At 37.7% G+C, this 12218-nt stretch overlaps 1 protein-coding gene across 3 annotated transcripts in view; it reads right to left on the bottom strand.

The window, feature by feature from the left end:
• ZDHHC21 (zinc finger DHHC-type palmitoyltransferase 21) overlaps positions 1–12218 on the bottom strand; it is a 103729-nt gene that overhangs the window by 50872 nt on the left and 40639 nt on the right. For all 3 annotated transcript variants that reach the window (XR_008629258.1, XM_055131935.1, XM_055131932.1), the window contains exon 7: positions 228–344. Coding sequence is in view for 2 of the 3 variants with exons in the window: in XM_055131935.1 (XP_054987910.1) it covers positions 228–344 (117 nt within the window). In the remaining variant the exon portion in view is untranslated. The remainder of the gene's footprint in view (positions 1–227; positions 345–12218) is intronic.

Raw genomic sequence — 12218 nt, 5'->3', positions numbered from 1 at the left:
TATGCTAATTTTTAAAGCAGGAAATAAAACTATATATAAGCTTTATACTCAGATTATAACTACTTTAAAATTAGACAGGCATATGAAAATGGGAATATATAAATAACTAAAAAGTAATTTTCTCTTTTAATTTCTAAACTTCCTGTAACTTTTTAAAATTGCGTTTAGAGTTAGGGATTTACATTCATTTAAAAAAGTATATTACTTCACATTACAAATGTACTTACTGTGATGATGCCAATAAGTTGTGTATAAAAAAGTCCAGTGATTCCAATCAACATAGTAATGCCCATAAATGCAGCTAGTCGCATTATAGCCAACTCATGCCTAACAACAAAGAGGTCCTACAAAGAAAAAATAAATAACGGTCTTTAGAACAACCCCAAGAATTACTTATATCTGTAACAATAATCGGGAATTGACTGATAAGATAACCCCTAAATTATTTTAAAAGAACTACTCTGTAGCTACATACATGCTTTATTTAATACAGATGACTGAGTCTTACAGGTACGCACATACTTTATTTAATACAGATGACTAAGTCTTATAGGTAGCAAGACAACAAAACCCAAAACAGAAAGGTCACAGAACATATGCAATTGCTTGAAACAAAAGAACTTGTGCTATTCTGAGTAGCACAGTGATTACCAAACTCAAACAACTGTCTGACTGCCCACCCCTAAATCACTCATTCAGTTGCCTAGAAAAATTCAGCAAGACAGCTAAGATGTTAGAGTGCAATCAAGTGTTACACTGTTACTTCAGAACTTCAGCTAAAAAAAGATCTGCTTCAGAACCTGTATAAAACATGCAACGATGGGGCAGTGAATGACATGTAAAAATTAAGTACAGTAAGTTCTCTTGTGCCATTTATAAACACAGTCTGTTCTAACATGATTGATGCATTAAGCAAAAAATTGAGCACAGCAATAATATTGTGTGCACTTACATATGATTTACTCTGCAAGAAACTCTAAGTAATTAACACAGGAAACTGTATCTGGCTAAGCCAAACTATATAGGAATACACAAATCACATAAGAGGAAACCACGGGACAATGATGGAAGAACTCTGCCACAGGGGGTTAGTTTGGAGTGGGAACACTGTATTCTCGAAGTTCTATTATGAACAGTTTTGTAGATCATTGTGATTAAATGAAAAATGGGGAAGGGCGCCGACAGGGGCAAAAAAAAAAAACCACCCTGAAGAACATCTGAAATAGTACAGACCTACTGACATTATTTTCATATGAAGGTAAAGATTTCTGATTCATCCTTCATCTAGTCTGAATACTACCATTTTTCAAATGCACACTGAAAAAATCTCTTCTGAGTCAGGGTTTGATCACTGGCACCCTGTGACCCACCAAGGAGTGGATCCTGCGGACAGAGCCAGAAGTAAGCCCTGAGCACTTCGGGGTGTGGCCTCCCAAAACAGAACAAAAATCTCTCTGCTGAGTTTACCTTTATACTGTCTTTATAAAATTTTTTTATTAACTGTGAATTCAATGTAGTTCAACTCTATCAAATCTTTCTTTAGTGCTTTTTATAAGCTGTTTAAGAAATAATTTCCAACTCTGAGGAACTGATATTCTCCTAAGTCTTTTCTAAAGCCTTTAAAAACTTTATAGTTTGCCTTTCACATCTACGTTTTTAATTCTGGAGTAGATGCTTACTTTTTGTCCAAGTGAAACACAGGGTCTGGGTTTACTTTTACTAAATGGATTCCAATTGTTTCAAGATAGTTTACTTTAAAAGTTCGGTGGTCAGAGATTAAGTATACATCCATGTTTAAATGTGAGATGGGCTCTCTGGTCTCTTTCCCTGGTCTAATTGTTTATCCCAATACCAGTCACACATGTCTTAGTATACATGGCTTTGCAATAATTCTCCATACCTGGTATCAGGTAGGCCAAGTCATCATTCAGTCTTGTTATAATTTTTGTTTCTTTCGTTTGTTTTTGGGTCAAAGGCTTACTCCTGGCACAGTGCTCAGGAACCACTCCTAGCAGGCTTGAGAGATCAGATAGGGTGCAGGGGATCAAACCCAGGTCCACAGTGTTTAAGGTACCCTACTTGCTGTTCGATCTCCCTAGACTCAATCTTGTTTTTAAGAATGCCTGGGGTATTCTAGATTATTTTACTTTAAAAAAAAATTTAAACTAGACTTCCAAGGGCCAGAGAGAGTACTGTGGGTAAGGCACTTACTTTGTATGTGGCTGACCTGAGTTTAACCCGTAGATCCCCGTCTGGTTCCCTGACCTCACCAGGAATGATCACTGAGCATAGAGCAGGAACAAGCCCTGATTACCACCCAGTGTGGCCCAAAACACAAAAAGTAAATAAAATTATTTTTTCAATTTATAACACATAGTCACTCATACTATACATGCAACATAGTTTCCTCATTATGACTCCTAATTCCCCCAGCCCCTAGAATTCTTCTATTTTTTAGGTCAGATTTAATTCAGGAAATTCCAGATTTTTAATTCTATTCTCAATTCTGTAAATTGTTTGGCAATACATATCACTGTCTGAATGGCTATAAAATATTGGTTACTCCAAAATATTAAAATTAAAAACTTTTAAATATTCCAAAATTTTAGAATTTCAAAATTTTTAAATCTAAAATAAAAATTTTGAAATTTCCAAAATATTCAAAATGGGACAGAGAGAGTAAAGGGGCTTGGGGGCGTGACTTGCACATGGACCAATAGGTTTGATTCCCCATACCATATGGGGACCCATGTATGCCCCCTCCACAAAATTCAAAACAACCTATAAATTACACAACCATGTGGTCTGGCAGTAAGGACCCTCTATTTCTTTCAGCAATTCTACTGTTCTTGCTTCACTGTTTTGACTCCAGCACTGTGTCCCCTAACAGTGGTGATCCGGGCATAGTTGGGCTTCAGTGTTTTGTCCCCCCACCTTGAAAGAGTTCAAAATGCAATTAGTTATCATGCTATAGCTGTATTTCATTTGTTCTGGGAAGGTTAAGACCGTTTTTTGCATCTAAAGAAGGAACAAGTTCAAGCTTGTTAAAAAACTATAACATTATAATGGTTTCTGTAAGTACAATTTTCTCCTAATCTATTAATGTGGTAAGCAAAAACAACTTTTCATTTTATGCTAGACTCAACGTGATCAGCAGGTTATATGTAAACAGATTTTTGACGGCCTATACTTTTTAGGGAGTTATTTACATTTGCAACCACACTGATATGTAATTTTCATTCTTTCTCTTACTATCCCAGATAGTTAATATACTAACACACATTGTATACATAGAATAAATGCAAAAGTATTCATTCCCTTTTAATTCTTTTAAGGAGTTTGTGTAGGGCTGAAGTTACGGTTTCCCTTCATATTTTATATAGCAAGAAGTCACTGGTAACTCTGTGAATATTCTTGGAGAAAAAAAAACTCACTCATGATTAAGGAATTAGTCATGTGTCTGACTTCTTCGGGAAACATTTTTTTCTTAAAACTTCATTGCTTCTGGGACAAAAAACTCAGTACAATCATGCACTGCTTAACATATTCAAAATAACCAAGGCTGTTTTGCCATAGTGTGAACATTACAGCCTTAATTGCACAAATCTAGATGGTACCGCCAACTATGCATCCAGGTGATTGGGTAGTCTATTAGAATTAAAATATATCACCGACAGAAATGAAATTAAGCCAGGTGTGACTAATGTAAAGGTGTCAACTCTATAAGTTGATATACAGAATTAATACATTTCAAATAAAAGTTATCTACCGGGGCCATCTCTATTTTATTGATGGGAGTTCTTATTTTACTTTGACTTGATTTGTAGGCACAAAGACTAACATACCATCCCTGTTTCTTCTTTTTTTTTTTTCAAGCACCACATAAGAGGAGTTGTTCTAGTGCATATTTTTTTTTTTTTTTTGCTTTTTGGGTCACACCCAGAGATGCACAGGAGTCACTCCTTGCTCTGCACTCAGGAATTATCAGGAATTATGCCTGGCAGTGCTCAGGGGACCATATGGAATGCTGGGAAACAAACCCAGGTTGGCCACGTGCAAGGCAAACGCCCTACCAGCTGTGCTATCGTTCCAGCCCCTTGTGCTTAATTTTCGATAGGGTACTATCATCCCCAGAGGGAAAAAATACTGATTCCTGAAGAAAAAGAAAAAAAAAATCCAGCTCTTTCAATGGTTTGTGGCTATGTGCAAATCAATCCTACCTCCTGACAAAATCTTATTGCTCAGTATTTCACTTTATGGAGGAAAAGAGACAAAAATTGTTAAATTCTCCTTGGGGGTGAGATAATAATGAAAAAAGTTGAGAAGCAGTTTTCTGCTGCATAACAAGATTTATTATAAAGCCATAGTTATGAAGTGTGGTGCAAACAAGAGTAGATAAGGGGCTAGAAGAGCAACTCAGGCAGATACATATACGGGGACCCTGGTTTGTGAGAATGAAGGAACTGCAGAGCAGAAGGGAACGAATTATCTTTTAAATACAAAGCACTAAATCAACTGGACATCCATCTGTGAAAAAATGAAACCCTGACTCCTACACTCCATAAAAATAATAAAAATCAATTCCAGGTAGGCATGAGAAAGGAGAAAATTCTAATATCTGGAGGACAATATAGGAGAATTCTACTGATGACTTGGGAATAGAAAAAGACTTCTTAAATTGAAACCAAACTGCGAAAGACGAATAAGTTGGAGTATATTAAAATTAAAAACTGCTGTCCATCAAAAAATACCACTGAGTGCAAAATGGCCAGCCACAAAAGATATTTACATCATGTATAATAATAAAAAATGACTCAAATATAAAACATTTTACAATTACTCCACTCCCCCCTGCCAAAAAACAAAAAAAGTAGGCAAAACTCTTGAAAGAGGGACACTGGAGGAGGCCAAGGTTTGATCTCTGGTGTTAGAGAGGCAAGAAGCACAGGTGAGATCACGAGACCATGGAGAGAGAAAGGATAACATTGTCCAGCCATGAAGTTCCAAACAAGGCACCAATCTTAACTTACAATAGTAAAAATCTGAAGTAAAATCAGGGGACGCAATCTCTGTGACCAGTGAGAAAAAAATCTAGTTCATTTCATATACTCACTAAAATAACTTATCAAAATCGTGCCATCAGCTCCCAGTGCATTGTTTCCATGGCAAACGATGAACAGGGGAAAATATGGTTAAAGCCTCACTCAGACCCCAGGTACTTGGTAGGAGAAAGGCAGAGAACAGGAAAGGCAGAAGTCTGAAACCATAAAAAGAAGTGAAAAAAAGAGAACTTTGGTATTCTCCTTGGACTCTGACTCCCTGCTGTTTTTGCTATTTTCTCTTGTCCACACTTCATCTAGCTGATACTTGTTTCCTTCACTTGCCTCTTCTAAAGTTTAAATAAATGTTTGCCTTAACTATTTTATGCTGTCATTGAAATTTTTCTTGTCGAGTCTCAAGAATCTAGGACTAAGGGAATGGACAAGCTGGGCCCTGGTTCATCTCCATGTGGACCCATGAACACTGCAAGGAGCAAATTTCAGAACCACTGAGGGAGGGAAGGAAGGGAGGAAGAGAAGGAAGGGAGGGAGGGAGGGAGGGAGAGAAAAAGACGAAAGGGGAGATGGTAAGAGGGAGGGAGGAAGGGAAGAAGGAAGGGAGGCTGCAGGGAGGGAGGAAAGGAAGGAGGGAGGGAGGGAGAGAGGTTAGGAAGAAGGAAGGAAGGAAGGGAGAGAGGGAGGGAGGGAGGGAAGAAGGAAAAGAGGAAGGGAGGGAGGAAGAGAGAAAGAAAAGAAGGGAAGAAGGGAAGAAGGAAGGAAAGAAGGAAGGAAGGAAGGAAGGAAGGAAGGAAGGAAGGAAGGAAGGAAGGAAGGAAGGAAGGAAGGAAGGAAGGAAGGAAGGAAGGAAGGAAAGAAGGCAGGGAGGGAGGGAGGGAGGGAGGGAGGGAGGGAGGGAGGGAGGAAAAGGAAGGAAGGGAGGAGGAAAAGGAAGGAAGGGAGGAGGAAAAGGAAGGGAGGGAGGAAGGAAGGGAGGGAGGGGTGGAGGGAGGAAGGGAGGGAGGGAAAAGGGAAGGAGGGAGGAGGGAAGGAGAGAGGAAGGAAGGAAGGAAGGAAGGAAGGAAGGAAGGAAGGAAGGAAGGAAGGAAGGAAGGAAGGAAGGAAGGAAGGGAGGGAGGGAGGGAGGGAGGGAGGGAGGGAAAAGGGAAGGAGGGAAAAGGGAAGGAGGGAGGAGGGAAGGAGAGAGGAGGGAAGGAGAGAGGAGGGAGGGAAGGAAGGAAGGAAGGAAGGAAGGAAGGAAGGAAGGAAGGAAGGAAGGAAGGAAGGAAGGAAGGAAGGGAGGGAGGGAGGGAGGGAGGGAGGGAGGGAACAATATCACATCATTAGAACAATGCAAATAAAAACAATGATATACTGCTCATCCTCATACAAAGAATACTTTAAAGAAAACTTAAAGTGTTAATGAGGCTATCAAGCATGTAGTTCACCAATAGGGAAACTAAGTAATACCACTTTGGAAAGCTGTTTACAGAATCTAATGAAACATAAAGTTAACCTTTTAAGACTGCCACTTCTATACACATCCAAGTAAAACAGATAAATTTGGACAGCAAAAGACATGAAAAACCTGATATATGGCAGTGTTACTTATGACATTCCAAAACTGGAAACAAGATGAATGTTCAACAGTAGAATAGCTTTTCATTAAGTGAAATTTTATGACAAAGAGCCATGAGAATATTCAATGAAAAACTACAAAGATATACTGCAACAAAAATAATAAATGTATAAAAGTTGCAAAAGTCATGCCAGGATTCACTGAACTTAATGTTTATTTTTTAGTTAGTTTTGTTTGGGGGCCACAGCTGGCTGTGCTCAGGCTTCCTCCTGGCTGAGCTCAATGATCATTCATGGCAGGGCTCAGGGACACATGAGGTTCCGGGATCAAGCCCGTGAGTCAGAGGCGTCTAAGACAGATGCCCTTCCAGCTGTATTACATCTCTGGCCTCTTAAGTGCTGATTTTTGAACTGCTCTGCAAGTAGTTGATTTTGTTGTTGCTGTTTGTTTTGTTTTGGGCCACACCCACAGGTGCTCAGGGCTTACTCCTGGCTTTGTGCTCAGGATTAATCACTCCTGCAGGATATGGGAACATATAGGGCTCCAGGGATCAAACCCAGCTCAGCCTTGAGAAGGCAAGCACCTTATTGGTTCGTATTACCAATCTGACCTTTTTTTTATGTTTTATAGTATGTATTAAGCCAGTTGTCTATTCACTATTTATCTGGCATTTATCTGGCTCTTCATACTGGAAATATTCTTGTTTTTATGAAGGTACTAGTTCCATACACACTCTTTTCTCAAAGACTCAATGGTAGTAGGAGTTGCTTATTAAAAATCTCTTCCCAGGGGCCAGAACTGGAGCAATAGTACAGTGGGTAGGACTCTTGCATTGCATGCAGCCAACTGGTATTCAATTGGTGTTTGATCCAAATGGTGGCCCGAGCACTGCCAGGAGCAATCCTTTAGTACAGAGCCAAGAGTAAGCCCTGAGCACAGCCAGTTGTGGTCCTAAACCAATATATACATATATATACATATATATATATGCATGCATACACATGCATGTATATATATGTAGCACTGTAGCACTGTCCCATTGTTCATCGATTTGCTCAAGCAGGCACCAGTAAAATCTCCACTGTGAGACTTGTTACTATTTTTGGCATACTGAATATGCCATGGGGAGCTTGCCAAGCTCTGCCGTGCGGGTGTATGTATATATACATACATATATAAAACACATATATATGTGTGTGTATGTGTGTGTATAACCTAGGTGATTTAAGCCGTGTTGCCTCACTGAAGAAGCCAGGAGGCGGCATTCCCACCAGAGCCTCTGGAAAGTGTACCTCTGGAGGGCAGCAGGCAGAGCACCTGTAGCCAAAAGGCTTGATAACTGTTGTACTCTAGGGAATGAAACCCATGATGGACTTTAGAGAAAGACTGATTATAATGTAATGTCATTGTCGGGTAGAGGTTGAAACTGACCAGGTGGAAAAATGAAGAAAGCCCTTGCTGGAGATGAGCAAGACCTTAAGGTAGTAATGGGAATAACTGGTTTTAAGGTCACATCTGTTCTAAAATACAAAGATTATTAGCTATTTTTTAACTTCTTTTGCTCCAAATTTCGAAAAAGATTTCAACAATTTAATCTGTTATTTAGTGACCACAATAAATGACCTTATAGATATTAAAAAGAGAAGGTGACTGAGTGAAGCCTAAATTTTCTCTTTAAATAGCAATAAATAATAGAAGCACCCAGTATACTGTACAATCGATTCTATGAAATGCTACCTGAAACAAAATCTTCTATTCTTTGTTAGTCAAAAAGCTAGGGAAATAATTCTGTGCATAGTTATATCTCACACCAAATCCCTAGCAACACTATTAGACATGAGCCAATTGGAATAATAATAATGTCTCTTACTAGCTGAAGAGGTGGTCAGACTGCCAAACATTATTTATTCTTTTCTAAATACTGAAAGCATTTGTCCTTGACAGAAATTCTCCCCCATCTTTCCCTGCTTTTGCCACCCTCCCCATAGCCTTAAATGCAATTAGTATGTTTATGTCCTTTACGTAATTGTTTTAAAATAAATTAGGAAATATCCGAATCTAGTTAATCTAAAACAAATGTAAAGAAATTGGTTTGTCACAAATGGTTAGTTGCATACTCTTCTATATTAAGAGCCACAAATTATTTATTCAAAAAAGAAAACCTCTTATTCTCTCATGTAGATGTACTGTCTACAATATCTGATTATCAGCAGTTACATATTTAAAAAATAATTTAAACAAATTTTTAAGATAAATAATACTATAACAACACTGTTATAAAATTTCTCCAGAGAAAAATGCAATAAGTGTTTGGTACTATACAAAGAGTATAAATTAGGAACAGAGAGAAATGGGCACAAATCACACTCTTCACCAGCAAATCTATAATATAATCAGACAATCACAGAACCTTGCTGAAACTCAGGCACCTTATCTCAAAAATTTGAATTATATCTGCCCAGAATATATTAAATGATTGGCATTTTCAACTAAACAAAGGCATTCAAGTTCAGAATGCTATCAAATAAAAATCATGAAATATATGACTAATAAAATATGCATGATTAACAAAGAAACAAGAACTCTGAAAATGGTAATATAGCATCTTTTGCATCTAATTAAGATTTTGAAATCCTTAAAATAACTAAAGCAAGATATTAGTCACAGAGGGGATTAAAATAAAATTCAGTATTATGTTGGCATGATAAACAAAAAAAATTGTAGCATAAATGTTCAACATGAAAAACATCAATATATGTTAATGTTTACAATCTATAGATTTTGGATTCTCTAATTTCAAAAAAAAGTTTTACTTATCTCAACTAAGTAAACTGTTATTCAAGTTGCTGTTATTTCTCTAAATATGCATTTCATTTTAATATTGAGAATATGGGGATTTTAAGTGATTATATTCCTAGGTGATAACAATAATAATTCATTTTAGGTTTATAGCTACCTTTAGCATAAGACTTAGAAGATAAGTTTTAAACTCTAAAATTAAAACCCTAAATTTGGGCAATTATTGATCATACCCTTCTACTCTTTTTAGTACCCATCCTTCCCATATTAGATGATATATTAAAATATTTCCTCAAAACCTCAAGTAGGAACATACGAAACATTGAGTCTTTGTCAGATGATTATTTTAAAAGTAAAGATTAAGTAGAAATCTAAAACCCAGACTTACTCTTAAAAACTAATGGGCAATTGCAAAACAATGAAAACAATATAGCTCAGAGAGACCTCCCCTGAAAAGAGAAAGCTAGGAAAAGAGCCAAAGAATAAAAATCAGAAACCCCAAACAGTTTCTAAATAGTCGGCTTTCTCGCAATTCTCCCTTTCCCAAGTGCATAACCATTATGCAGCAGTTTTCTACTGAATAACAGGTTAAGTGTCTTTATAACAAAGTTTAAAGGGCAATCCATTTTTTTAAATAAATATAAACACTATCACTTTAAAAACAAAACGCTTAAGTAAATGTTGTTAACACTTTGTTTTCCACTCTGAGAATAAGCAGCCCAGCTTCAGCATTTGAAGAATGGCTAGGAAAGAGATACTATGCTGCCATCTACCTATCTAACAGGGTATAAAGAAAAATTCAAGCTAAGGTTTTTCACGTGGGTCTGGCCAAGAGATGAACACAGAGGGCAAATCTAAGGCATCCCACAAGAAACATGAACAATTATCATATATATAATACCCGAAGATAATTAGAGACCTTTAGAGATACTACATATTTTTTTAAAAAGTAAGTATAATAAGCTGAATAAGTTCTAACCTGCCCTGGCTAGTTTAACACACAATCAAGAGTTGAGTATAGTTTTCATTTATTTAGTGAAAAAAGTATCATAAATAAGGACTTATGAAACACAGCGACAGGATTATTTTGTTTGTTTGGAGGCAACATCAGGCAGTGCAGTCCTCAGGAGACCATACTGGGTGCTGGGGATCAAACCTGGGACACTCCAGCAAGGCAACGGACCTACCAAGGAACACGATTAATTTTTAAACTTTTCACTGTAAACCTTTTTGCCAAAGGTAATAATAATGAATTTTGTACTGATATACTAGTATTTTTTTTATCCATGTAGAAAAACATTACAATAAATGTCATCATCAAAAGAACTGCTATGGTATGGGGTCCAAGAGACAGTACAGTGGGTAAATCACCTGCCTTGCATGCCACTGAATGGGGGTCAATCACCGACACCACATATGGTACCTAAGCACCGCCAGGAGAGACCCCCCGAGCACAGAGGCAGGTGAGCCCTTTGCCAATATAAAACTACTAGAGTAGAAACAATGTTCTATTATGGAACCTTAGAAATCTTTACAGTATAGTATATTAGTGTGTTAGAACAGATGTGACCTTAGGACCAATTATTCCTGAAGGCTTTGTTCTCCAGCAAGGCCTTCTTTCACTTCTCCATCTGGTCAATCTCAACTTCTACTCAGTGAAATTCCATCACAATCTGCCTTTGCTCTAAGCCCATCACAAGTCTCATTCCCTACAATATCAAGCCTTTTATCAATTATCAAGCCTTTCAGCTACAGGTGCTTTGCCTGCTCCCCTCCAGGGGTACCATTTTCTGAGTCTGCAGTGTGAGGACTGCCTTCTGGCAGCGTTGCCACATAGACTCACATAGGCCTAGACTCACATACGCCGAGATTTTTTAACCAACTCCTACTGCCATTGAAGCTCTAAGGAAAGAGTGCGTAGGGACCAGTACCCCCAAAAGAACACTAATAAGAAACAACTAAAATCTGATTAACTGGCCAAAAAAATCACTCACTAGAAAAACTGGAAGGTAACCAAACTAGTTAGGGATTAAAGGGCCAGAATTCCATGAGAGTTTGTAACTATCTCACGGTGATTCAATAAAATTTAAAAATATATATATATTCTAAAACAATTTTTGTGAAACTAAAAAAAAATTCCAGAAAGTAAGAAATGCACAAAAGTGAGTTCTGCATTCTGTACTGCTTTTTACCTAGACTTCTTGCCAATTCATAGGTAGCACTATACAAAAAGGTCAAGGAAAGCCGAGGCTGTCCATTTCTGCAGTCCCAGTGGGGAGATTTTTCATTTCTATTTCAATTTCCTTACTTATGACTGGCTTGCTGAGATTTGCTACTTCCCCCGACTCAATCATAGTGGCTGGAGATGGCTAAGAATTCATCTACTTTCTCCAGTTCAGCATTAGAGCTGCCCAGATTAACTCTTGGGATCTTCTCTTTTGGAAGTATCTACTGCAATATCCCCCCCTTCATCTGTGATGTGATTTATCTGGATTTTCATTTGTTTTTCACAAGTCTAGCTAAGGGCTTGCCAATCTTGCTTATTCTTCTGGTTTCAGTGACCCTTTGTACTGTTTTCTTGAAGAAAATCACAAATGTTTAAGACAGAATCAAGAGTTCAAACAGGCCAAACAACAAGGTTCATCTCTTACAAAGGACCACTGCCAAGACTGTGACAGGAGATTGTTTTATCTACTGCAATAGAAACCAAGAGGAGGAGTCTAAAATAAATCATTTAAACAAATGGATTTAAATAGTGGAATATGGGGGCCATACATAAAACAGAGGTTAAGGCACTTGCCTTG

Source organism: Sorex araneus, chromosome 1 (assembly GCF_027595985.1).
Source record: "Sorex araneus isolate mSorAra2 chromosome 1, mSorAra2.pri, whole genome shotgun sequence".
Lineage (NCBI taxonomy): Eukaryota > Metazoa > Chordata > Mammalia > Eulipotyphla > Soricidae > Sorex > Sorex araneus.
Note: the sequence above shows the minus strand (reverse complement) of the source record. Positions and strands in the feature narration are given on the sequence as shown.